This window comes from Oncorhynchus mykiss, chromosome 18 (assembly GCF_057628025.1).
Source record: "Oncorhynchus mykiss isolate SJ-2025 chromosome 18, ASM5762802v1, whole genome shotgun sequence".
In the NCBI taxonomy this organism is placed as follows: Eukaryota; Metazoa; Chordata; class Actinopteri; order Salmoniformes; family Salmonidae; genus Oncorhynchus; species Oncorhynchus mykiss.
In genome coordinates, this window is record NC_143039.1 from 59,979,804 (window position 1) to 60,007,674 (window position 27,871).

The window sequence follows — 27,871 nt, forward strand, 5'->3', positions numbered from 1 at the left end:
CCTGGATATGTTTATTTTTTAACCATTCCATTGTAGATTTTGCTTTATGTTTTGGATCATTGTCTTGTTGGAAGACAAATCTCCGTCCCAGTCTCAGGTCTTTTGCAGACTCCATCAGGTTTTCTTCCAGAATGGTCCTGTATTTGGCTCCATCCATCTTCCCATCAATTGTAACCATCTTCCCTGTCCCTGCTGAAGAAAAGCAGGCCCAAACCATGATGCTGCCACCACCATGTTTGACAGTGGGGATGGTGTGTTCAGCTGTGTTGCTTTTACGCCAAACATAACGTTTTGCATTGTTGCCAAAAAGTTCAATTTTGGTTTCATCTGACCAGAGCACCTTCTTCCACATGTTTGGTGTGTCTCCCAGGTGGCTTGTGGCAAACTTTAAACTACACTTTTTATGGATATCTTTAAGAAATGGCTTTCTTCTTGCCACTCTTCCATAAAGGCCAGATTTGTGCAATATACGACTGATTGTTGTCCTATGGACAGAGTCTCCCACCTCAGCTGTAGATCTCTGCAGTTCATCCAGAGTGATCATGGGCCTCTTGGCTGCATCTCTGATCAGTCTTCTCCTTGTATGAGCTGAAAGTTTAGAGGGACGGCCAGGTCTTGGTAGATTTGCAGTGGTCTGATACTCCTTCCATTTCAATATTATCGCTTGCACAGTGCTCCTTGGGATGTTTAAAGCTTGGGAAATCTTTTTGTATCCAAATCCGGCTTTAAACTTCTTCACAACAGTATCTCGGACCTGCCTGGTGTGTTCCTTGTTCTTCATGATGCTCTCTGCGCTTTTAACGGACCTCTGAGACTATCACAGTGCAGGTGCATTTATACGGAGACTTGATTACACACAGGTGGATTGTATTTATCATCATTAGTCATTTAGGTCAACATTGGATCATTCAGAGATCCTCACTGAACTTCTGGAGAGAGTTTGCTGCACTGAAAGTAAAGGGGCTGAATAATTTTGCACGCCCAATTTTTCAGTTTTTGATTTGTTAAAAAAGTTTGAAATATCCAATAAATCTCATTCCACTTCATGATTGTGTCCCACTTGTTGTTGATTCTTCACAAAAAAATACTGTTTTATATCTTTATGTTTGAAGCCTGAAATGTGGCAAAAGGTCGCAAAGTTCAAGGGGGCCGAATACTTTCGCAAGGCACTGTATTTGTAGTTGTCCACGTATTCTAAGTCAGAGCCGTCCAGAGTAGGGATGCTGGATGGGCAGGCAGGTGCGGGCAGTGATCGATTGAATAGCATGCATTTAGTTTTACTTGCATTTAAGAGCCGTTGGGGGCCACGGAAGGAGAGTTGTATGGCATTGAAGCCCATCTGGAGGTTAGTTAAAACAGTGTCCAAAGAGGGGCCAGAAGTATACAGAATGGTGTCGACTGCGTAGAGGTGGATCAGAGAATCATCAGCAGCAAGAACGACATCATTGATGTATACAGAGAAGAGAGTCGGCCCGAGAATTGAACCCTGTGGCACCCCCATAGAGACTGCCAGAGGTCCGGACAACAGGCCCTCCGATTTGACACACTGAACTCTATCAGAGAAGAGGTTGGTAAACCAGGTGAGGCAATAATTTGAGAAACCAGGGCTGTCAAGTCTGCCAATAACAATGTGGTGATTGACAGAGTCGAAAACGTTGGCCAGGTCGATGAATACGGCTGCACAGTAATGTATCTTATCGATGGAGGTTATGATGACGTTTAGGACCTTGAGAGTGGCTGAGGTGCACCCATGACCAGCTCTGAAACCAGATTGCATAGCGGAGAAGGTACGGTGGGATTCAAAATGGTCGGAAATCTGTTTGTTAACTTGGCTTTTGAGGACCTTAGAAAGACAGGGTAGGATAGATATAGGTCTGTAACAGTTTGGGTCTAGAGTGTCACCCCCTTTGAAGAGGGGGATGACCGCGGTAGCTTTCCAATCTTTCGGAATGTCAGACAATGCGAAAGAGAGGTTGAACAAGCTAGTAATAGAGGTTGCAAAAATTTCGGCAGATAATTTTAGAAAGAGAGGGTCCAGATTGTCTAGCCCGGCTGATTTGTAGGGGTCCAGATTCTGCAGCTCTTTCAGAATATCAGCTATCTGGACATGGGTGAAGGAGAAATGGTGGAGGCCATGGCGGGTTGCTGTGGAGGGTGCCGGGCAGTTGACCGGCTCTGTAATGTTGTTACTATAAAGGCTCTCTAATGTTGTTACTATAAAGGCTCTTAAATGTTGCCATTATAAAGGGCTCTGTGATGATGTTACCATAAAGGCTCTGCAATGTTGAAACTATACACGGCGCTGTAATGTTGTTACTTACAATAATGGCACTGCATTGTTGTTACTTACTATAAAGGGCTCTGTGATGATGTCACTGTAAAAGGCTCTGTTACGTTGTTACATAAATTCTCTGTAATGTTATTACATAAATTCTCTGTAATGTTGTTACATAAAGGCTCTGTAATGTTGTTACATAAAGGCTCTGTAATGTTGTTACATAAAGGCTCTGTAATGTTGTTACATAAAGGCTCTGTAATGTTATTACATAAATTCTCTGTAATGTTGTTACATAAAGGCTCTGTAATGTTGTTACATAAAGGCTCTGTAATGTTGTTACATAGATTCTCTGTAATGTTGTTACATAAATTCTCTGTAATGTTGTTACATAAAGGCTCTGTAATGTTGTTACTTACTATAAAGGGCTCTGTAATGTTGTTACTATAAATGTCTCTGTAATGTTGTTACTTACTATAAAGGGCTCTGTAATGTTGTTACTATAAAGGCTCTGTAATGCTGTTACTATAAAGGCTCGGTAATAATGTTACTATAAAGTCTCTGTAATGTTGTTACTATAAAGGACTCTGTAATGTTGTTACTATAAAGGCTCTATAATGTTGTTACTATAAAGTCTCTGTAATGTTGTTACTATAAAGTATCTGTAATGTTGTTACTATAAAGGGCTCTGTAATGTTGTTACTATAAAGGCTCTGTAATGCTGTTTCTATACAAGGCTCTGTAATGTTGTTACTATAAAGGCCCTGTAATGTTGTTTCTATACAAGGCTCTGTAATGTTGTTACAATAAAGGCTCTGTCTTGCTGTTACTTTAAATGACTCTGTAATTGTGTTACTATAAAGGCCCTGTAAGTTGTCAAAACGAAGGGCTCTGTAATATTTTTACTATAAAGGACTCTGTAATAATGTTACTATAAAGGGCTCTGTAATGTTGTTACATAAAGGCTCTGTAATGTTGTTACTATAAAGTCTCTGTAATGTTGGTACTATGAAGGCTTTGGAATGATGTGAGTATAAAGGTCTCTGTAATGTTGTTACTTACTATAAAAGGGCTCTGTAATGTTGTAACTATAAAGGCTCTGTAATGTTGTTACTTACTATAAAGGCTCTGTAATGTTGTTACTATAAAGTCTCTGTAATGTTGGTACTATGAAGGCTTTGGAATGATGTGAGTATAAAGGTCTCTGTAATGTTGTTACTTACTATAAAAGGGCTCTGTAATGTTGTAACTATAAAGGCTCTGTAATGTTGTTACATAAAGGCTCTGTAATGTTGTTACATAGATTCTCTGTAATGTTGTTACATAAATTCTCTGTAATGTTGTTACATAAAGGCTCTGTAATGTTGTTACTTACTATAAAGGGCTCTGTAATGTTGTTACTATAAATGTCTCTGTAATGTTGTTACTTACTATAAAGGGCTCTGTAATGTTGTTACTATAAAGGCTCTGTAATGCTGTTACTATAAAGGCTCGGTAATAATGTTACTATAAAGTCTCTGTAATGTTGTTACTATAAAGGACTCTGTAATGTTGTTACTATAAAGGCTCTATAATGTTGTTACTATAAAGTCTCTGTAATGTTGTTACTATAAAGTATCTGTAATGTTGTTACTATAAAGGGCTCTGTAATGTTGTTACTATAAAGGCTCTGTAATGCTGTTTCTATACAAGGCTCTGTAATGTTGTTACTATAAAGGCCCTGTAATGTTGTTTCTATACAAGGCTCTGTAATGTTGTTACAATAAAGGCTCTGTCTTGCTGTTACTTTAAATGACTCTGTAATTGTGTTACTATAAAGGCCCTGTAAGTTGTCAAAACGAAGGGCTCTGTAATATTTTTACTATAAAGGACTCTGTAATAATGTTACTATAAAGGGCTCTGTAATGTTGTTACATAAAGGCTCTGTAATGTTGTTACTATAAAGTCTCTGTAATGTTGGTACTATGAAGGCTTTGGAATGATGTGAGTATAAAGGTCTCTGTAATGTTGTTACTTACTATAAAAGGGCTCTGTAATGTTGTAACTATAAAGGCTCTGTAATGTTGTTACTTACTATAAAGGCTCTGTAATGTTGTTACTATAAAGTCTCTGTAATGTTGGTACTATGAAGGCTTTGGAATGATGTGAGTATAAAGGTCTCTGTAATGTTGTTACTTACTATAAAAGGGCTCTGTAATGTTGTAACTATAAAGGCTCTGTAATGTTGTTACTATGAAAGCTCTGGAATGTTGTGAGTATAAAAGGCTCTGTAATGTTGTCACTATAAAGGCTCCATAATGTTGTTACTATAAAAGGGCTCTGTAATGTTGTAACTATAAAGGCTCTGTAATGTTGTTACTATGAAAGCTCTGGAATGTTGTGAGTATAAAAGGCTCTGTAATGTTGTGAGTATAAAGGGCTCTGTAATGTTGTTACTATAAAGGACTCTGTAATAACGTTACCATAAAGTCTCTGTAATGTTGTTACTATAAAGGACTCTGTAATAATGTTAACATAAAGTCTCTGTAATGTTGTTACTATAAAGGACTCCGTAATAATGTTAACATAAAGTCTCTGTAATGTTGTTACTATAAAGGCTCTGTAATGTTGTTACTATAAAGGACTATGTAATAATGTTACCATAAAGTCTCTGTAATGTTGTTACTATAAAGGACTCTGTAATAAGGTTACCATAAAGTCTCCGTAATGTTGTTACTATAAAGTCTCTGTAATGTTGTTACTTACTATAAAGGCTTTGTAATGTTGTTACTTACTATAAAGGCTCTGCAATGTTGTTACTTACTATAAAGGTTCTGTAATGTTGTTACTTACTATAAAGGCTCTCTAATGTTGTTACTATAAAGTCTATGTAATAATGTTACCATAAAGTCTCAGTAATGTTGTGACATAAAGGCTCTGTTATGTTGTTACTTACTATAAAGGCTCTGTAATGTTGTTACTTACTATAAAGGCTCTGTAATGTTGTTACTATAAAGTCTATGTAATAATGTTACCATAAAGTCTCAGTAATGTTGTGACATAAAGGCTCTGTTATGTTGTTACTTACTATAAAGGCTCTGTAATGTTGTTACTTACTATAAAGGCTCTGTAATGTTGTTACTATAAAGTCTATGTAATAATGTTATTATAAAGGGCTCTGGAATGTTGTGACATAAAGGCACTGTTATGTTGTCACTATAAAGGTACGGTAATGTTGTCACTATAAAGGGCTCCGTAATGTTGTTACTATAAAGTCTCTGTAATGTTGTCACCATATATTCTCTGTAATGTTGTCACTATAAAGGCTCTATAATGTTGTCACCATATATTCTCTGTAATGTTGTTACTATAAAGTCTCTGTAATGTTGTTACTATAAAGGACTCTGTAATAATGTTACTATAAAGGACTCTGTAATGTTGTTACTATAAAGGACTCTGTAATGTTGTTACTATAAATTCTCTGTAATGTTGTTACTATAAAGTCTCTGTAATGTTGTTACTATAAAGTCAATTAAATAATGTTACTATAAAGGCTCTGTAATGTTGAGACTATAAAGGGCTCTGTAATATTGAGACAATAAAGTCTCTGTAATGTTGTTACTATAAAGAGGTTTGTAATGTTGTTACAATAAAGGCTCTGTAATGTTGTTACTTACTATAAAGGCTCTATAATGTTGTTACTTACTATAAATGCTCTGTAATGTTGTTACTTACTATAAAGGCTCTGTAATGTTGTTACATAAAGGCTCTGTAATGTTGTTATTATAAAGTCTCTGTAATGTTGGTACTATGAAGGCTCTGGAATGTTGTGAGTATAAAGGTCTCTGTAATGTTGTTACTTACTATAAAGGGCTCTGTAATGTTGTTACTATAAAGGCTCCGTAACATTGTTACATAAAGTCTCTGTAATGTTGTTACTATAAAGGACTCTGTAATGTTGTTACTATAAAGGACTCTGTAATAATGTTACCATAAAGTCTATGTAATGTTGTTACTATAAAGGACTCTGTAATAATGTTACTATAAAGGCTCTGTAATGTTGTTACTTACTATAAAGGCTCTGTAATGTTGTTACTTACTATAAAGGCTCTCTAATGTTGTTACTATAAAGTCTATGTAATAATGTTATTATAAAGGGCTCTGTAATGTTGTTACTATAAAGGACTCTGTAATAATGTTATTATAAAGGGCTCTGTAATGTTGTGACATAAAGGCTCTGTAATGTTGTTACTATAAAGGCTCTGTAATGTTGTTACTATAAAGGCACTGTAAAGTTGTTACTATAAAGGGCTCTGTAATAATGTTACCATAAAGTCTCTGTAATGTTGTTACTATAAAGGCTCTGTAATGTTGTTACTATAAAGGACTCTGTAATGTTGTTACTATAAAGGACTCTGTAATAATGTTACTATAAAGGCGCTGTAATGTTGAGACTATAAAGTCTCTGTAACATTGTTACATAAAGACTCTGTAATGCTGTTACTATAAAGTCTCTGTAATGTTGTTACTATAAAGGACTCTGTAATAATGTACCTATAAAGTCTGTAAAGTTGTTACATAAATTCTCTGTAATAATGTTACTATAAAGGACTCTGTAATGTTGTTACTATAAAGGCTCTGTGATGTTGTTACTATAAAGGCTCTGTAATGTTGTTACTATAAAGTCTCCATAATGTTGTTACTATAAAAGGGCTCTGTAATGTTGTAACTATAAAGGCTCTGTAATGTTGTTACTATGAAAGCTCTGGAATGTTGTGAGTATAAAAGGCTCTGTAATGTTGTGAGTATAAAGGGCTCTGTAATGTTGTTACTATAAAGGACTCTGTAATAACGTTACCATAAAGTCTCTGTAATGTTGTTACTATAAAGGACTCTGTAATAATGTTAACATAAAGTCTCTGTAATGTTGTTACTATAAAGGACTCTGTAATAATGTTAACATAAAGTCTCTGTAATGTTGTTACTATAAAGGCTCTGTAATGTTGTTACTATAAAGGACTATGTAATAATGTTACCATAAAGTCTCTGTAATGTTGTTACTATAAAGGACTCTGTAATAAGGTTACCATAAAGTCTCCGTAATGTTGTTACTATAAAGTCTCTGTAATGTTGTTACTTACTATAAAGGCTTTGTAATGTTGTTACTTACTATAAAGGCTCTGCAATGTTGTTACTTACTATAAAGGTTCTGTAATGTTGTTACTTACTATAAAGGCTCTCTAATGTTGTTACTATAAAGTCTATGTAATAATGTTACCATAAAGTCTCAGTAATGTTGTGACATAAAGGCTCTGTTATGTTGTTACTTACTATAAAGGCTCTGTAATGTTGTTACTTACTATAAAGGCTCTGTAATGTTGTTACTATAAAGTCTATGTAATAATGTTACCATAAAGTCTCAGTAATGTTGTGACATAAAGGCTCTGTTATGTTGTTACTTACTATAAAGGCTCTGTAATGTTGTTACTTACTATAAAGGCTCTGTAATGTTGTTACTATAAAGTCTATGTAATAATGTTATTATAAAGGGCTCTGGAATGTTGTGACATAAAGGCACTGTTATGTTGTCACTATAAAGGTACGGTAATGTTGTCACTATAAAGGGCTCCGTAATGTTGTTACTATAAAGTCTCTGTAATGTTGTCACCATATATTCTCTGTAATGTTGTCACTATAAAGGCTCTATAATGTTGTCACCATATATTCTCTGTAATGTTGTTACTATAAAGTCTCTGTAATGTTGTTACTATAAAGGACTCTGTAATAATGTTACTATAAAGGACTCTGTAATGTTGTTACTATAAAGGACTCTGTAATGTTGTTACTATAAATTCTCTGTAATGTTGTTACTATAAAGTCTCTGTAATGTTGTTACTATAAAGTCAATTAAATAATGTTACTATAAAGGCTCTGTAATGTTGAGACTATAAAGGGCTCTGTAATATTGAGACAATAAAGTCTCTGTAATGTTGTTACTATAAAGAGGTTTGTAATGTTGTTACAATAAAGGCTCTGTAATGTTGTTACTTACTATAAAGGCTCTGTAATGTTGTTACTTACTATAAATGCTCTGTAATGTTGTTACTTACTATAAAGGCTCTGTAATGTTGTTACATAAAGGCTCTGTAATGTTGTTATTATAAAGTCTCTGTAATGTTGGTACTATGAAGGCTCTGGAATGTTGTGAGTATAAAGGTCTCTGTAATGTTGTTACTTACTATAAAGGGCTCTGTAATGTTGTTACTATAAAGGCTCCGTAATATTGTTACATAAAGTTTCTGTAATGTTGTTACTATAAAGGACTCTGTAATGTTGTTACTATAAAGGACTCTGTAATAATGTTACCATAAAGTCTATGTAATGTTGTTACTATAAAGGACTCTGTAATAATGTTACTATAAAGGCTCTGTAATGTTGTTACTTACTATAAAGGCTCTGTAATGTTGTTACTTACTATAAAGGCTCTCTAATGTTGTTACTATAAAGTCTATGTAATAATGTTATTATAAAGGGCTCTGTAATGTTGTTACTATAAAGGACTCTGTAATAATGTTATTATAAAGGGCTCTGTAATGTTGTGACATAAAGGCTCTGTAATGTTGTTACTATAAAGGACTCTGTAATAATCTTACTATAAAGTCTCTGTAATGTTGTTACTATAAAGGACTCTGTAATGTTGTTACTATGAAGGCTCTGGAATGTTGTGACATAAAGGCTCTATAATGTTGTTCCTATAAAGGGCTCTGTTATGTTGTCACTATAAAGGTACGGTAATGTTGTCACTATAAAGGCTCCTTAATGTTGTTACTATAAAGGGCTCCCTAATGTTGTTACCATAAAGTCTCTGTAATGTTGTTACTATAAAGGCTCTGTAATGTTGTTACTATAAAGGCTCTGTAATGTTGTTACTATAAAGGGCTCTGTAATAATGTTACCATAAAGTCTCTGTAATGTTGTTACTATAAAGGCTCTGTAATGTTTTTACTATAAAGGACTCTGTAATGTTGTTACTATAAAGGACTCTGTAATAATGTTACTATAAAGGCTCTGTAATGTTGAGACTATAAAGTCTCTGTAACATTGTTACATAAAGGCTCTGTAATGTTGTTACTATAAAGTCTCTGTAATGTTGTTACTATAAAGGACTCTGTAATAATGTACCTATAAAGTCTGTAAAGTTGTTACATAAATTCTCTGTAATAATGTTACTATAAAGGACTCTGTAATGTTGTTACTATAAAGGCTCTGTGATGTTACTATAAAGGCTCTGTAATGTTGTTACTATAAAGTCTCTGTAATGTTGTTACTATAACGTCTCTGTAATGTTGTTACTATAAAGTCTCTGTAATGTTGTTACTATAACGTCTCTGTAATGTTGTTACTATAAAGTCTCTGTAATGTTGTTACTATAAAGTCTCTGTAATAATGTTACTATAAAGGCTCTGTAATGTTGTTACTATAAAGGACTCTGTAATAATGTTACTATAAAGTCTCTGTAATGTTGTTACTATAAAGGACTCTGTAATAATCTTACTATAAAGGGCTCTGTAATGTTGTTACTATAAAGGACTCTGTAATAATGTTACTATAAAGGCTCTGTAATAATGTTACTATAAAGGCTCTGTGGTGCTCCTATATTATAAAGGCTGACGCATAGAGACACTGCAACCTTGGGATGTCTCTCTCTCTATGCAGTAAACCTATACACTACAGGTAGATCCTGCAGTCACATTACAGCTTACAGCTTTGTTCAAACACACATGTGCACAAGAACTCAAGCATAAACAAACGCACACACCACAATACTAACGTATGGTATGAATGTGGCTGTAATTTCCCTGGTAATAGCCATGTCCATGTTTACGTAAGCTGATGTGAGCTTGGGCAGGGGGATAAATATGAAAAATGCTTTGGGCCAAGCTAAGGAGAGATGGAGGAATAAAGAGATGGAGAGAGGGGGGATTACAAGTCACACATTTTATCACACTCTCACTGACCCTGTCTCCCCTGATTAACTGACACTCAATCTGCCCTACAGGTTTTTGTTCTCCATATTGTTAGTAATGATAGACCAACCTATCTAATCCTTTGAACGTTTAATGGATCCAGTTCCCTAGGGGTAGGAGCAAGGAGTTCAAGTGGCATTGGTCAGAAAAGCTTCTCGAATCACTGCTCTGTAATCAGTCAATTCTCTCCACTAGAGAATTAATCGGCTGACCCTACGACTGTTCCATAGACCCACAGGCATCAGCAGGATGGGACATAGTGTTCAGGTAGAAATAACTAGTATAGAACACACATGATCGTTCTCTGTCATGTAAAAATTAATTGTAGCAGTTCTACCGCATACATCTCTGTCTACATCATTGATCCACAAAAGGCCGCTCCATAGGCCAACATTTACCTCATATACTATCCACTGCCTATTATAAACCCGCTATGATTTACATCCCGCTTTACATCCGCACTGTACCCACGCTGGGTGTGGCCACTGCCCGGATACATCATGACGTTACGTGCGCGGATGCAGTGTGCTCTCTCCCCTCTCATTGCATAAACAAAGACAACGATGTCTATGTGACATGTTATCACAAAAACCCAGTTGACAACAAAAATACAACGTCTCTTAGAATACCTTAACCGTTATTGTACCCCGCAATGCCACGTTGTACGTTGTTAGTAAACAAAGATGCTTCGTTAGGAAGTATAAAAACGCTTACTCACGCACAATCAGGATTCAAGAAATCCAGTCGATTATAGCCGATTTCCCCTCGTATATCAAGATCAACCGGGTGGGGAACTATTGTAGTAAATGTGGAATGTGGGATTTTATTATATGTGCTGTGCTGCAAGGGAACGCGGTAAAATCCCGGGTACGGTGTGGAGAAGAAGCGTAAAACGGTAACGTCAAACACTGGAACTTTCCCTACCGGAAAAACGGCCGTTATGTCAGTTGATCAAGATGATGGGATATGTCTGTCGAGTCAAGGTCATCTCAGATTTACTCGTTTCTTCTATTTCCGTTCGTTTTCCTATGCCAATAGCCATCTCTCTCTATCTCTCTTTCCCTCTCTCTTGCTCTCCGTCCAGCTCTTACCGAAAAACACCGACCGCAATGTACCGACTGTGACGTCACGAACGTCCACAGCTGCTGCAGGATGATAAATGTATATTAAAGCCTATCGTTTAAATAAGCAGAAATACTACCACCTTGTTATCAAATTAGTACTACCACTATGAACAAAAATCGTATACATGGTTATGGACGGATAAAATGTAAAAAACGAGGCTAACTCTGGCTTTTGAAAAGAAAAGAAAATGGTATCATAAAATGAGCTTGGATGTTTAATATGAGTTCGAAATAGCCCATTTTGAAATAGCCCACATTCTGTTTGCAATGAGTGAATGTTGAGGGAAAATAGACAAATGCCTAAAGGATTGTAGATAGCCCAAGCATGCTTCATGAAAATCTAAGTCCTCATTTTGGCAATATCCTATGTCCTATGCCACAGTCACAAATAGGCCGAACTGATTTTCAACCCACTGACAGGCACATGACGTGCCCACTGGTACACTCTTCTAACTGACTAAGCTGTGTGTGTGTTTTATTTAATGTAACCAAGGTATTTTAATAGGTAAATTGACTGAAAACGTATTCTCATTTAAAGCAACGAACTGGGGGATAGTTACAAGGGAGAGGAATGAGCCATTTGGAAACTGGGGATGATTAGGTGGCCATGATGGTATTAGTGCCAGTTTAGGAATTTAGCCAGGACACCAGGGTTAACACCCCTACTCTTACAATAAGTGCCATGGGATCTTTAGTGACCACAGAGAGCCAGGACACTCATTTAACATCCCATCTGAAAGACAGCACCTTACACAGGGCAATGTCCCAATCACTGCCCTGGGGTAAAAAAAAAAAAATACAGCAGATGAAAGAGTGCCTCTTACAAGCCCTCCAACACCACTTCCAGCAGCATCTGGTCTCCAATCCAGGGACCAACCAGGACCAACCCTGCTTAGCTTCAGAGGAAAGCCAGCAGTGGGATGTAGGGTGGTATGCTGCTGCTGCTGCTGCTGCTGCTGTTGGTCCATGTGTGTGTGAGTGTGTGTGTGTGTTTGATGAACTGTGAGTTGGGGACACAGAGGCCCCATTGTCTCTAGGGAAAAATTAACAGCTATTGGCTGAGTTTCAATCCAGAACGTTGATCCCTCCCCTCTGCCCTCGTTTCCTGTCCTTCACAACAGCTGAGATAACAGTGTGTCCCAATAGTCGGAAGTGGTTTCCTTTCCCCATCTCTCCTTCATCTGAACTTAATTTAACATCTTATCTGGAGAATGGTACACTTTGGAGGGCAGTGTCCCCATCACTGTTCAGGGGCCTTGGAGTCTCCACTTTCAGCAGGACCTGGTCTCCCAGTCTTATCCAAGGATTGACTAGGACCACTCTGCTTAGCGTCATATGCATCCCTGTATACATAGTAGTATTCATGGCTACTATGTTGATGACTCTATCTTGGCTTCTGATTGGCTAGGTGGTTTCCACCATATTGTTAGAATCCATTCCGTTTTGGGATTGTTTTGGGTCTTGGCTTATGTGTGTTTTTTTGGACTACATCAAGGATCAAGTCCCCGTCTTAAGAGAAAGGAGGATCCTGCAGTACCACATGTGAACACAGAGCGTCAGTATAGCGCCACTGTCGAGGCTTTCACAGAGGAGAGGTTTTCCTGAATGTGACACCAACGTCCATCATGAGTGCAGTGTGCTGACTTTGGCAACAGAGTGAAAGGCCCGATAGTTCTAATGTAAAGTAGCCTAAACAAAGAAGCTAATAATAACAGCGATTCAGCACAACTGAAGCGGAAAGTGGCAGAATCAGAATTACCAAGTTCACCACTAAATTTAGCACCACCAAACAGTGGACGGTCACAGGTGCAGCATCTAGGGCTGCGTTTAGACAGGCAACCCAATTCTTATCTTTATGTCACTAATTTATATTTTGACCAATTACATAAGATATTTTCACATCTGATATTTTTCAAGCTGATCTGATCGTTCAAAAGACCAAATAGTTTAAAAAATATCAGGATTGGGCTGCCTGTCTAAACGCAGCCTATTAGGCCTAGGCCTATACTCTCGATTGTTAGCATATTTATTTCCTAACAAATAGTAAATTAAGTGAAATTAAAGAAGACAGACTAGACTACATCCAAACAAACCACTCGGATGATGATAAATAAATCATGCTCCAGCGGTCATTGTTCAGAGACTACCTATCTATAAAGTGCGCGTTCATGTCTCTCCGCGCTCTGCTATTGTTCCGCTCGCGCGGTTTCCCTTGGTTCAACAGTTTTGTAGCAACAACCCCAACCCCAACCCCCACCTCCACAAAAACACGGTGTTTATAACATCCACCTTCGGGGACGCGCACTGGACACTGGCTTTCACTGATGTATATTATTTTGCTGGACAATGTTCTGCGTAATTTGTGCGTTTGGTTGACTGTTTATCTGATTTCCAGTTGACTTATGATTTGAGGTGCATGTCAATACAGAAGATTGTTGTGCCGTTCTGGGTTTCGGAAGGGCTTGTTCAGAGGGACTCTGCCCGAAGCGCGATTCTGACGATTTATTTTATTGACGATTTTCTGAGAGAAGGCTTTGATTGTAATATACAACTGTGCACACTTGGATGTGAGAAACTATTATGTATAGTTGTCTACCATATGCATTGTAAGGGAAGATAGTCTACTGCAACTGATTTTCGACAGAGGAGGAGGAGGTGGGGTGGATTGTTAGATAAGAGGGATTTTTAAGAGGGGTTTTGTAAGGGGCTCAGCCAGGACATGTGAGAAGAACAAAACTATGCCCCTCACTGACGGACGAGAGCGGACAACGGACATACGCACCTGTCTGTCCACTGTCACTCCGTGGCACATGGTGGTGTGTTTTTGTCTGGTCTTCTCTCTAGGAGACATATGATTTACAGCCTTTTGCTGGCTATAGTGATTCGGTTTATTCCAAATATATTCCATTTTTAAATGTGTATCTATTCAGATCACTTTAGTCTCAGATAAAATCTATTTTGCAAACGAGACTTGGTCGAATAGCAGCAGTAGGCCTAATGTCTCATTGAGATTTAAATAATCCCTTCTTCAAAGGAGCATTGAATTGATTGAAAATGAATTTCGACCAGATTCTAACAGCTGTAGGAGGGTTTGGAAAGTACCAGAAGATTTTGTATGTGTGGATCTGTCTGCCTCAGATACTACTGGGTTTTCATATGATGGCCAGCATCTTTACCGGGGCTACACCAGGACATCGCTGCCGGGACAGCCCGAGCTCAGGCCCCGGTAATAACGTTCATAATGGTAGCCTGGCTTTGACTTCAGCCGTTACTGTTACTGCAAAGCTGAACCTCAGCATCCCGGTGGATCCACAGGTGGACGACTCCTGCGTCCTCGTGGACATTCTAACAGAGAACGGGACTGTGCGCGCGCCTTGCGAGAACGGATGGGTGTACAGCCAGGATATTTATCAAAGCACTACCATCACTGAGGTAAATAATGCCTTTCCCTTATATTGTGTTCAGATTAATGGGGTTACTAGGAAAATGTTAGTATCATCTGTTCACTTCCCTACTACAGGTCAACAGGGTACCATGGATGGAGACTAGGTGGAACCTCAGTTGTGCTAGGGGAAGATGTTATGAACAGTTCTCTCATCAGACCTGTTGTTCCCTGTCTCACCACACTCACTCACACACTCTCTCTCTCCTTCAGTGGGACTTGGTGTGTGACAAGGCATGGCTCAACAGTCTGGGGTCTTCTGTCTACATGTTGGGTCTGCTGGTGGGAGCAGTCATCTTTGGAGCTATGGCAGACAGGTACACAACATAACCCTTGGCCCCAAACCTCTAACCTCTGACCCTCTCTACATGTTGGGTTTGCTGGAGGAAACTGTCGTCTTTGAAGCTATGACAGACAGGTATAGATGTAGGTTCTTAATTTGAGACAGTTTACTACAGCAGGGGGAAAAAATCCTACAGCAACAGAAATTTGAATTATTATGTGGATTATAATTCATTTACATTTTTGTAGGGGTTGATACATTTGCTGTGGAAAATACAAACGTTAGAATCATTTTTAAACATCAAATGCACTACAAGTGTTTCTTCATTGCAGGAATGTTCTCTGGCAACAGGGTGATCAGATTAAGATCCTACAACTGTAGAATCTTCAATAAACCTTGACCCCTACCACCAGACCCTAAACCAGCCATACTCCCAGAACGGGGTCAAAAGGACCACAGGTCCTGACTTAAAGGAACTAAGTCGGACTTTCAATTTAATGCTGTTATGAGTTGTAATAGTAAAATGCACAAGGTGCAAATTCAAAATTTGGTAATGTATGGGCAGTTTTCCTCTTGTTATGTCATTCACTAACAGACCTTAGAGAGAGCTATTTATAACCTGTCAGGAATTTACAGTTCATTAAGTACCAGCCCATGTTAGCTGGGTAGGATGTTAGCTGGGTAGGATGTTAGCTAGGTAGGATGTTAGCTGGGTAGGATGTTAGCTGGGTAGGATGTTAGCTAGGGAGGATGTTAGCTAGGTAGGATGTTAGCTAGGTAGGATGTTAGCTGGGTAGGATGTTAGCTGGGTAGGATGTTAGCTAGGTAGGATGTTAGCTAGGTAGGATGTTAGCTAGGTAGGATGTTAGCTGGGTAGGATGTTAGCTAGGTAGGATGTTAGCTAGGTAGGATGTTAGCTAGGGTAGGATGTTAGCTAGGTAGGATGTTAGCTAAGGTAGGATGCTAGCTAGTGAGGATGTTAGCTAGGTAGGATGTTAGCTGGGTAGGATGTTAGCTACGGTAGGATGCTAGCTAGGTAGGATGTTAGCTGGGTAGGATGTTAGCTGGGTAGGATGTTAGCTGGGTAGGATGTTAGCTGGGTAGGATGTTAGCTAGGTAGGATGTTAGCTAGGTAGGATGTTAGCTAGGGAGGATGTTAGCTGGGTAGGATGTTAGCTTGGTTGTATGTTAGCTAGGAAGGATGTTAGCTAAGGTAGGATGCTAGCTAGTGAGGATGTTAGCTAGGTAGGATGTTAGCTGGGTAGAATGTTAGCTAGGTAGGATGTTAGCTAGGGAGGATGTTAGCTAGGGTAGGATGTTAGCTAGGTAGGATGTTAGCTAGGGAGGAAGTTAGCTAGGGTAGGATGCTAGCTAGGTATGATGGTAGCTAGGGTAGGATGTTAGCTATGTAGGATGATAGCTAGGTAGGATGTTAGCTAGGTAGGATGTTAGCTAGGTAGGTAAATCAGGCTAACTAAGCAGCTATCTAAATCTTGTAGTTACCATGGCCAGATTATTTGCCCATGGGGGGCCTCCATGCCCCATGGCAAAATGTGTATAATTGCAGGAACTTATCTTTAAAACTGCAAAATGTTCTCTCAACCAAAAAGAGGGGTGTGAACAGTTTGGGGTCGCGAGGTGGGGGTTTGTTACTACGCATAGAAATGACAATATCCATCCGGACCTTAGCCACCTAGGAAATGTCAGTGGCTCTGACCCCTACCTAAAACCTAACCCATGGTCAACAGGTACAATACTGAATTTATAACTTCAATGTCATACATTTGGATAAATACTCACAGTCTCCCTCCCTTCCCTCTCTCCCTCTCTGTCCCCCTCTCCCTCTCTCTGTAGGATTGGTAGGAGGAATGCCCTGCTCCTCTCCCTAGCACTACAGACAGTGTTTGGAGTGGCTGGGGCTTTCGCTCCAAACTTCCCTGTGTATGTCCTGCTGCGATTTATTCTGGGGACTACTATCTCTGGAGTCATCATCAACGCCTTTGTACTGGGTACACACACACACATGTATACCCCCCCAAAATGTTAACTGTAATCTATATGACTGCTATTTACACAGGACTGTAATTTACATGAGACCATTATGCCAAACATTCAATCCATTATTAGAATTTAAACAGTACCACAATGACATCACCTATATTTCTTCTTTCCAACCCCAGAATACACATTATTCCTAACCCCTGAACCCTAGCTCTATTCTCAGAAACCTAAACCCCTTAGTTCCACACCACCCGATCCACTCAAACCTTAATCTCCCCTTCCCCTTCCCCTTAACCTAACCCTTATTATACCTCTCCTTCCTTTCTCCTCTGCTTTCCTTCCACCCTCTTCTCCCCCTCTCCTTCCATCCCTCATTCTCTCCACAGGTACAGAGTGGACGTGTGTCCAGCGTCGTATGTTAGCTGGTGTCTTCACTGACTACTTCTTTGGCCTGGGCTACATGCTAATAGCTGGACTAGCCTACCTCATACGAGACTGGAGAAAACTACAGCTGGCTATATCTGTTCCTGGCTTTCTGTTCATCTTCTATATATGGTGAGGACACACACACACTAATGCTTGGCCGGTTGCTCTTCACTATTCATGTCTCTTTCTCTCTCCCAGAAGAAAAAAGTAATGTCCGCAACTCTGGTATTCTCCCATGGTGATTTAATCAGACGCACAATAAAGACGTTTCGTTCCGAGTTGGATCTTCGTCAGGTCCACTGTACACCACTGTGAAACACACCTACCTAAAAAATCTCTAGATGCATTAACATCTGGTCACTTGAATACATATAATACTTTAACCTCACAATAAATATTACACAGTAGACATGATGGAAAAACATAAATACATTTTGTCTTGTATCCATGTAAATATACAGTGCCTTCGAAAGTATTCAGACCCCTTGACTTTTCCACATTTTGTTACTTTACAATCTTGTTCTAAAATTGATTAAATAAAACAAATCCTCAGCAATCTACACACAATACGCCATATTGACAAAGAAAATACAGGTTTTTCGAAATAAAAATAGAAATACCTTATTTACATAAGAATTCAGCACCTTTGCTATGAGACTCGAAATTGAGCTCAGCTGCATCCTGTTTCCATTGATCATCCTTGAGATGTTTCTACAACTTGATTGGACCTGTTGTAAATTCCACCTGTTGTAAATTCAATTGATTGGACATGATTTGGAAAGGCACACACCTGTCTCTATAAGGTCCCGCAGTTTGACCATGCATGTCAGAGCAAAAACCAAGCCATGACATCAAAGGAATTGTCCGTAGAGCTCGGAGACAGGATTGTGTCGAGGCACAGATCTGGGGAAGGGTACCAAAACATTTCTGCAGCATTGAAGGTCCCCAAAGAACACAGTGGCCTCCATCATTCTTAAATGGAAGATTTTTGGAACCACCAAGACTCTTCCTAGAGCTGGCCGTCCAGCCAAACTGAGCAATCTTGGGACAAGGGCCTTGGTCAGGGAGGTAACCAAGAACCTGGTCACTCTGACAGAGCTCTAGAGTTCCTCTTTGGAGATGGGAGAACCTTCCAGAAGGACAACCATCTTTGCAGCACTACATCAATCAAGCCTTTATGATAGAGTGGCCAGACGGAAGCCACTCATCAGTAAAAGGCACGACACCCCTCTTGGAGTTTGCCAAAAGGCAACTAAAGATTCACAGACCATGAGAAACAAGATGCTCTGGTCTGATGAAACCAAGATTGAATTATTTGGCCTGAATGCCAAGCGTCATGTATGGCGGAAACCTGGCATCATTTCTACAGCATTATGCCGTGGGGATATTTTTCAGTGGGAGGGACTGGGAGTCTAGTCAGGATCGAGGCAAAGATGAGCAGAGCAAAGAACAGAGAGACACTTGATGAAAACCTGCTCCAGAGCACTGGGAACCTCAGACATGGGCAAAGGTTCACCTTCCAATAGGACAACGACCCTAAGTACACAGCCAAGACAATGCAGGAGTGGCTTCGGTACAAGTCTCTGAATGTCCTTGAGTGACCCAGCCAGAGCCCGGACTTGAACCCAATCGAACATCTCTGGAGAGACCTGAAAATAGCTGTGCAGCGACGCTCCCCATCTAATCTGACAGACCTTGAGAGGACCTGCAGAGAAGAATGGGAGAAACTACCCAAATACAGGTGTGCCAAGCTTGTAGCGTAATACCCAAGAAAACTCTGCTGTAATCGCTGCCAAAGGTGCTTCAACAAGGTAATAAGTAAAGGGTCTGAATAATTATATAAATGTGATATTTCTGTTTTTTAAAATAAAAACCTATTTTTGCTTTGTCATTATGGGGTATTGTGTGAAGATTAATGAGGGATTTGTTTTAAAAAAATACATTTTAGAATAAGGCTGGACAAAGTCAAGGGGTCTGAATACTTTCCAAAGGCACTGTAGGTGTGCAATAGAATTAAAAAATGGGTGAGACAAATGCGTCAATCATTTTGTATACAATATGATATTATATACTCTCTCTCTACCCTCAGGGTGCTTCCTCAGTCAGCTAGGTGGTTGCTAGCCAATGACAGGAGAGAGGAGGCCATTGTTCTACTACGCAAAGCTGCTACAGTCAACGGACGTGTATTACCACCTACTATACAGGTACCACACAGACACATCTTATGTTTTTCACAGTGTTTGAGCATGCAAATAAAATATTTTATGTGTGTGTATGTTTAGGTGGACTGGTGTGACATGGAAGGTAGAAGGAGTCACTCAGCTGCAGATCTTGTTAGAACACCCCAGATGAGGAAAAGAGCTCTTATCCTTTTCTATGTCTGGTAACTAAGAAGTGTGTGTGTGTGTGTGGACGTGTTTAACTATACATGTGGGGACCAGAAGTTCACACAAGAATAGTAAACAAACAAAAATTTGAAACTGGGGACATTTTGTTAGTCCCCACAAGGTCAAATACTATTTCTCGGGGGTTTCTGGTTAAAGTTAGAATTAGTGTTAGGGTTATAATTAGGTTTAGGTTTAGGAGCTAGGGTTAGTTTTTCGGGTTACAGGCTGACTACACAGCTCGCGTCGCATGCGCAAGCGTTGCAAAATAAATTTAGAAATCTATATTATTCAATTATTGCACCCACACTGCTCGCGTGTGCCAACGAGCATAGAAGTCAGTTCTATTTCTGACGCAGATCGAGCTGCAAGTACTGCCTCTCCCATCTGCTCATTGGTTTATAGAAGCAGATACCCACGTGCTATCTCCTCATTGGTTATACCCACGTGGTTGACTGAAAGACGAATGAGGTCGGTGGCGGTAATGCACCTAATTTATGAAAGTTGCCAATCGCAATATAAAGTAAAGAGAAGAAAAAGCCTAGAAGGAGGAGAGATGACTAGAAACAATTCGTTTGACTAGAAACAATTCGTTTGACCGTTTTATGTGTGGATTAATTGTCGGAGTAGAGGACCTTGTGCATTTCAGGTAAAATAACTCAATGTTTATATCCCAGGACAAATTAGCTAGCAACAGCAAGCTAGCTAAATAGGACAAATTAGTTAGCAAGTGCAAGCTAACTAGCTAAATTGCCATAAAGGTTTAATGCTTTTCGACCTATCCCCAAATGAATGTAATTGGTTCAGAGTTTGTTTTGATATTTTAACCTGCGTTTGGTGTGGGGGGACAAAATACATTTATGCACGATGGCGCACGTGCGCAGCCAGTTTGGGTTGCGTGTTAGGGTTTGAATAAGGGTATAGGTTAGGGTTAGGTTTATGGTTAGGGAAAATTGGATTTTGAATGGGACTGAATTGTGTGTCCCCAGGATATTAGTAATACAAGACTGTGTGTATGTGTGTGTCTAACCCTGCTCTTTCTCTCTCTAGGTTTGTGAATGTATTGGTATATTATGGACTGTCTCTAGGTGTATCTAAACTGGGCTCAGACCTCTACCTGACTCAGTTCATCTTTGGATTGGTGGAGATCCCTGCCAGGTCATTGGTTCTCCTGTTCCTCCCTTGGAGCAGACGCCTATCCCAGAGTGTCTTTCTGGCCCTGGGGGGCGTGGCCTGTCTGCTCACTCTAACTGTACCTACAGGTGTGTGTGTGTGTGTGTGTGTGTGTGTGTCAGTGGAAACTCCTCATGGGAGGAAGGTTATCCTTTTTAGATAAAACTATACTAAATATAATCACGTCACTAAATAATTGATTAAAACACACTATTTTGCAAAGAAGGTCTATTGTAGCCTCAACAGCACTCTGTGGGGTAGCACCATGGTGTAGCCGGAGGACAGCTAGCTTCCATCCTCCTCTGAGTACAATGATTTCAATACAAAACCTAAGAGGCTCATGGTTCTCACCCCCTTCCTCCAACATATCAGAGCTCTTGCAGCATGAACTGACATGTTGTCCATCCAATAAAAGGATCAGAGAATTAATCTAGTATTGAAAGCTTAAGCTACAGCTAGCTAGCACTGCAGTGCATAAAATGTGGTGAGTAGTTGACTCGAAGCGAGAGAAAGAAAATAGTTGAACATTTATTCCTAAATGAAGGAGAAGCAAGAGAAATAGAGAGATTATCATTTTTTTCAGTTTCACTTATTTAGCTAGTAAATGCAGCGAGCTAGTTTAGCCTACCGAAACACACTGCTCAAACAGAGGGATGCTATGTTAGCTAGCTGGCTATGACTATCCAACACAACTGAAACTCCTAAAGTCAAGGTAAGCTTTTGGTTTTACTAATTTATTGCCACTGGGGCCCGGTGGTGTAACTGCTTACTGGCTGTACACTGTAACGTTACTGCATGATTGTAGCGGATTTACTAACGCATTAGTTCTATTAGCTATGCTAATAGAACTATGACGTTACTTTAGCTAATAAGGTGACAACGATGTAGGCTGTGTGTAGCGGTTTGGCTTGGAAAGTTTTTTTCAGCTGATGTGTTGTGCATTGAAGTCCACTAGCGAAGGGAAGAGGTGAAAGGAGGAGAGGGCATTACCTAGATGCGAGAAGGAATACAACGTGGCTGATATGAAACTGTGAACAGTGTTTATTCGTGATCAGGGGTGTATTCATTCCACAGATCTTGTTGAAAAACATTTCTTAAACGGAAGTAAACTGAACAAAACGGAGATTAACATACCTGAATTTGTCCAATAGAAACTCTCATTTGTAACTGTTAGACTTATGATTACACCCAATATCAGCTAGATGCAGGAAAGCGTGTGCAAGGTGGTATTGAATTCTGCCTGTCCATGTGTCACTGTCTGTCACATCAAATTTGTCTCTCGACCTGTGTGCACCTATGTTGTAAACTTTCATTCATAGGCTAGGTTGTAACAACCTCATGATGAGTATAGGGAAAATTCTAGTATCATGTAGTAGCCTAAACCTATCAATGTTACATTGAGCTGGGTGAATGGAATATGAATGACAGTCATCCAATACGCTGAACTATGGCCATGCTTATGAAAAATTGTCCTCCCTGAAACGGCACTGACCGCCACTGGTGTGTGTGTGTGTAGGGGGGGGGGTTGTAACATATTGGGTCCACAAAACAGCTGCTAGTCTGTCTACAAAACACCACGGCAGGTAGCCTAGCGGTTAGGAGCGTTGTGCTAAATGACAAAATCATGTAATAAACATTCTCTCTCCATCCCTCTCTCTCTCTCTCTCTCTCAGACCATCCCAACCTGATAACAGGTCTAGCCATGGTAGGAAAGTTTGGTATCACTGCTTCCTTTGCCGTTATCTACGTTTATACAGCTGAGATCTTCCCTACTGTACTACGGTAAGAAGTGTGTGTGTGTGTGTGTGCACATTCATTTGTGTGAATCCATTCTAATACCAGTGTGTGTGTCTACAGGCAGACAGGAATAGGGGTGTCCAGTATGTTTGCCCGTGTAGGGGGTGTGTTAGCCCCCCTTATCAACATGCTCCATACCAGAAACCCCTCTCTACCCATGCTCATCTTTGGCTGCACCCCCCTGCTTGGTGCAGTTCTCGCCCTGGCACTGCCAGAGACTGCCAACAGACCACTACCGGATACCGTAGAAGACGCAGAGAACTGGGATACTAGGTACTATATCTACTGACAGACAGACACACAAACACACATCAGGGTTGGGGTCAATTCCATTTCAATTCCAGTCAATTCAGGAAGTACAATGAAATTTAAACTTTTCAATGAGGAAAATGTGGAATTGGAATTTGGTTAACATTCTGAATGAACTGGAATTGACCCCAACCCTGACACACACACACAATCAAGTCCACAAACTAACCCCTATTGCCAACCATAACCTGTGTTTCTTGACTGTTTTTGTTTAAAACGTTTTATGAGTTTGTTTTCTACTTCAGGTTTCCTCCAAAGAAGGGCCAAGGAGAGGACATTATCCAATCAGCAAGCAGCACAGAGGGGCAGGAACTACAGCGCCTAGCAACAGAGTCTTGACCACTCACACACATCCCAGCAATCCACACACAAACACAAATACAGTTCAAGTCAGAAGTTTACATACACCTTAGGCAAATACATTTAAACTCAGTTTTTCACAATTCCTGACATTTAATCCTAGTAAATATTCCCTGTTTTAAGTCAGTTAGGATCACCCCTTTATTTTAAGAATGTGAAATGTCAGAATAATAGTAGAGAGAATGATTTATTTCAGCTTTTATTTCTTTCATCACATTCTCAGTGGGTCAGAAGTTTACATACACTCAATTAGTATTTGGTAGCATTGCCTTTAATTTGTTTAACTTGGGTCAAACGTTTCAGGTAGCCTTCCACAAGCTTCCCACAATAAGTTGGGTGAATTTTGGCCCATTCCTCCTGACAGAGCTGGTATAACTGAGTCAGGTTTCTGGCCTCCTTGTTCGCACACGCTTTTTCAGTTCTGCCCACAAATTTTCTATAGCATTGAGGTCAGTGCTCTGTGATGGCCACTCCACTACCTTGACTTTGTTGTTCTTAAGCCATTTTGCCACAACTTTGGAAGTATGCTTGGGGTCATTGTCCATTTGGAAGACCCATTTGCGACCAAGCTTTAACTTCCTGACTGATGTCTTGAGATGTTGCTTCAATATATCCACATCATTTTCCTGCCTCTTGATGCCTTCTATTTTGTGAAGTGCACCAGTCACTCCTGCAGCTAGCACCCCCACAACATGATGCTTCCACTCCCATGCTTCACGGTTGGGATGGTGTTCATCGGCTTGCAAGCCTCCCCCTTTGTCCTCCAAACATAACAATGGTCATTATGGCCACCAGTTCTATTTTTGTTTCATCAGACCAGAGGACATTTCTCCAAAAAGTACAATCTTTGTCCCCATGTGCAGTTGCAAACCGTAGTCTGGCTTTTTTATGGCGGTTTTGGAGCAGTGGCTTCTTCCTTGCTGAGCGGCCTTTCAGGTTTTGTCGATATAGGACTCGTTTTACTGTGGATATAGATACCTTTGTACCTGTTTCTTCCAGCATCTTCACAAGGTCTTTTGCTGTTGTTCTGGGATTGATTTTCACTTTTCGCACCAAAGTACATTAATCTCTTGGAGACAGAACCCGTCTCCTTCCTGAGCGGTATGACGGCTGCGTGGTCCCAGGGTGTTTATACTTGCTCCTGACAGAGCAGGCATTTGGAAATCGCTCCCAAGGATGAATCAGACTTGTGGAGGTCTTGACTGATATCTTTTGATTTTCCCATGATGTCAAGCAAAGAGGCACTGTGTTTGAAGGTAGGCCTTGAAATACATCCACAAGTACACCTCCAATTGACGTCAATTAGCCTATCAGAAGTTTCTAAAGCCATGACATTTTCTGGAATTTTCCAAGCTGTTTAAAGGCACAGTAAACTTCTGACCCACTGGAATTATGATACAGTGAATTTCTAAGTGAAATAATCTGTCTGTAAACAATTGTTGGAAAAATTACTTGTGTCATGCACAAAGTAGATGTCCTAACCGACTTGCCAAAACTATAGGTTGTTAACAAGAAATTTGCGGAGTGGTTGAAAAACGAGTTTTAATGACTCCAACCTAAGTGTATGTAAACTTCCGAGGTAACCTCTCACTCGTTACAAGATTCAAAACCACATACCATACAGAAGGTCTGTATAGAAGCACTATGCCATGCCAGGGGTGGCAGGGTAGCCTAGTGGTTAGTGTTGGACTAGTAACCGGAAGGTTGCAAGTTCAAGCCCCCGTGCTGACAAGGTACAAATCTGTCGTTCTGCCCCTGAACAGGCAGTTAACCCCCTAGGCCGTCATTGAAAATAAGAATTTGTTCTTAACTGACTTGCCTAGTTAAAAAAAATAAAATAGGAGCAGACCAACATGTGCTCATATACACTTGCACACACAATACGGGGGTCATTCATAAATTCTACAGGGAATGAATTGCCCAGGTTTCCCATCCATAAAAAAACAACTTTTTAGCGCTCTTCATTCAAACATGTAACTTTGGTTTTCAGAAATTTGATAACATTACTGGGGTGGTAAAAACAAATGAATTACCCCAAAACACACACAAACATGCCAACAAGATTTTAGATTGTTTGGTGAAACATGCTCATGTGATGAGTAACCTTGACTGAGACCTGAAGATTTGCATCAACTCCCTGAGCAACTGCCTTTAATAAAAAGTATAGCTTACTGAACTAAACAATGATGACCTGTCAACCTTCTAAAACGTTTTTATTGAGAACCAATTAACTATTTTCATGGTACTGTACATCTGTCATTACATATCTAAATCGCGTGTGGTATATCTATGCAATATGTCTTTGTCTATGCCGTTTTGGTACTTACTATCTTACTGCCTTATGTTCTTTTCCAGAGAACTATTACTGGAGAATGCTAGCTTGAGAATACATCAGAATATTGTTCATAAATGTGAACACATGCACTAGCTTTTTACAATACCCATTATGTAGCTCTTATAGTCTATTATGCAGGTACAGTGCCTTGCGAAAGTATTCGGCCCCCTTGAACTTTGCGACCTTTTGCCACATTTCAGGCTTCAAACATAAAGATATAAAACTGTATTTTTTTGTGAAGAATCAACAACAAGTGGGACACAATCATGAAGTGGAGCGACATTTATTGGATATTTCAAACTTTTTTAACAAATCAAAAACTGAAAAATTGGGCGTGCAAAATTATTCAGCCCCTTTACTTTCAGTGCAGCAAACTCTCTCCAGAAGTTCAGTAAGGATCTCTGAATGATCCAATGTTGACCTAAATGACTAATGATGATAAATACAATCCACCTGTGTGTAATCAAGTCTCCGTATAAATGCACCTGCACTGTGATAGTCTCAGAGGTCCGTTAAAAGCGCAGAGAGCATCATGAAGAACAAGGAACACACCAGGCAGGTCCAAGATACTGTTGTGAAGAAGTTTAAAGCCGGATTTGGATACAAAAATATTTCCCAAGCTTTAAACATCCCAAGGAGCACTGTGCAAGCGATAATATTGAAATGGAAGGAGTATCAGACCACTGCAAATCTACCAAGACCTGGCCGTCCCTCAAACTTTCAGCTCATACAAGGAGAAGACTGATCAGAGATGCAGCCAAGAGGCCCATGACCACTCTGGATGAACTGCAGAGATCTACAGCTGAGGTGGGAGACTCTGTCCACAGGACAACAATCAGTCGTATAATGCACAAATCTGGCCTTTATGGAAGAGTGGCAAGAAGAAAGCCATTTCTTAAAGATATCCATAAAAAGTGTTGTTTAAAGTTTGCCACAAGCCACCTGGGAGACACACCAAACATGTGGAAGAAGGTGCTCTGGTCAGACGAAACCAAAATTGAACTTTTTGGCAACAATGCAAAACGTTATGTTTGGCGTAAAAGCAACACAGCTGAACACACCATCCCCACTGTCAAACATGGTGGTGGCAGCATCATGGTTTGGGCCTGCTTTTCTTCAGCAGGGACAGGGAAGATGGTTAAAATTGATGGGAAGATGGATGGAGCCAAATACAGGACCATTCTGGAAGAAAACCTGATGGAGTCTGCAAAAGACCTGAGACTGGGACGGAGATTTGTCTTCCAACAAGACAATGATCCAAAACATAAAGCAAAATCTACAATGGAATGGTTCAAAAATAAACATATCCAGGTGTTAGAATAGCCAAGTCAAAGTCCAGACCTGAATCCAATCGAGAATCTGTGGAAAGAACTGAAAACTGCTGTTCACAAATGCTCTCCATCCAACCTCACTGAGCTCGAGCTGTTTTGCAAGGAGGAATGGGAAAAAATGTCAGTCTCTCGATGTGCAAAACTGATAGACATACCCCAAGCGACTTACAGCTGTAATCGCAGCAAAAGGTGGCGCTACAAAGTATTAACTTAAGGGGGCTGAATAATTTTGCACGCCCAATTTTTCAGTTTTTGATTTGTTAAAAAAGTTTGAAATATCCAATAAATGTCGTTCCACTTCATGATTGTCCCACTTGTTGATTCTTCACAAAAAAATACAGTTTTATATATTTATGTTTGAAGCCTGAAATGTGGCAAAAGGTCACAAAGTTCAAGGGGGCCGAATACTTTCGCAAGGCACTGTATAATTCAGAGGCTTGCAAGCATTTTGGTTGATAGGAATATGTGTTGAAATGTAGTACATTAACTGCTACAGCTTTTTTTGGCTGATGTGTATTTTGTTCTGAGGGCATCATTGACAAAGGTTAGATTTGATCCATAGCTATATACACTACATCACCAAGAGTATGTGGACACCTGCTTGTTGAACATACATTCCAAAATC

General features: G+C 39.7%; 2 protein-coding genes across 7 annotated transcripts in view; one reads left to right on the plus strand and one right to left on the minus strand.

Moving 5' to 3' along the window:
* Window positions 1-11,419, minus strand: part of trak1b (trafficking protein, kinesin binding 1b) — a 51,598-nt gene extending 40,179 nt beyond the window's left edge. Inside the window, exon 1 of one of the 6 annotated variants that reach the window (XM_090208909.1) lies at window positions 11,206-11,419. The gene's annotated coding sequence lies outside the window, so the exon portion shown is untranslated. Of the gene's footprint in view, window positions 1-10,995 lie in introns of all 6 variants that reach the window. The other 5 variants (XM_090208905.1, XM_090208906.1, XM_090208908.1 and 2 more) reach the window with 5 other exon arrangements.
* A 2,200-nt stretch (window positions 11,420-13,619) lies between these two features.
* si:dkey-166k12.1 (solute carrier family 22 member 13) lies at window positions 13,620-27,745 on the plus strand. Its single transcript, XM_021572415.3, has 10 exons — window positions 13,620-14,837; window positions 15,061-15,164; window positions 16,985-17,139; window positions 17,518-17,686; window positions 19,647-19,761; window positions 19,840-19,940; window positions 20,992-21,203; window positions 22,788-22,896; window positions 22,972-23,184; window positions 23,466-27,745. Exons 1-10 carry the CDS (start codon window positions 14,460-14,462, stop codon window positions 23,557-23,559), a joined length of 1,650 nt encoding a protein of 549 aa, XP_021428090.3. The 5' UTR covers window positions 13,620-14,459; the 3' UTR covers window positions 23,560-27,745.
* The last annotated feature ends 126 nt before the right edge of the window (window positions 27,746-27,871 follow it).

Bases quoted from the DNA above. Each gene is read 5' to 3' on its own strand.
- si:dkey-166k12.1 (XM_021572415.3), top strand. From the start codon at position 14,460: ATGAATTTCGACCAGATTCTAACAGCTGTAGGAGGGTTTGGAAAGTAC. The intron at 14,838-15,060 runs GTAAATAATGCC...TCTCTCCTTCAG, and splicing joins AAAGCACTACCATCACTGAG to TGGGACTTGGTGTGTGACAA. The intron at 19,941-20,991 runs GTAACTAAGAAG...TTCTCTCTCTAG, and splicing joins CTTATCCTTTTCTATGTCTG to GTTTGTGAATGTATTGGTAT.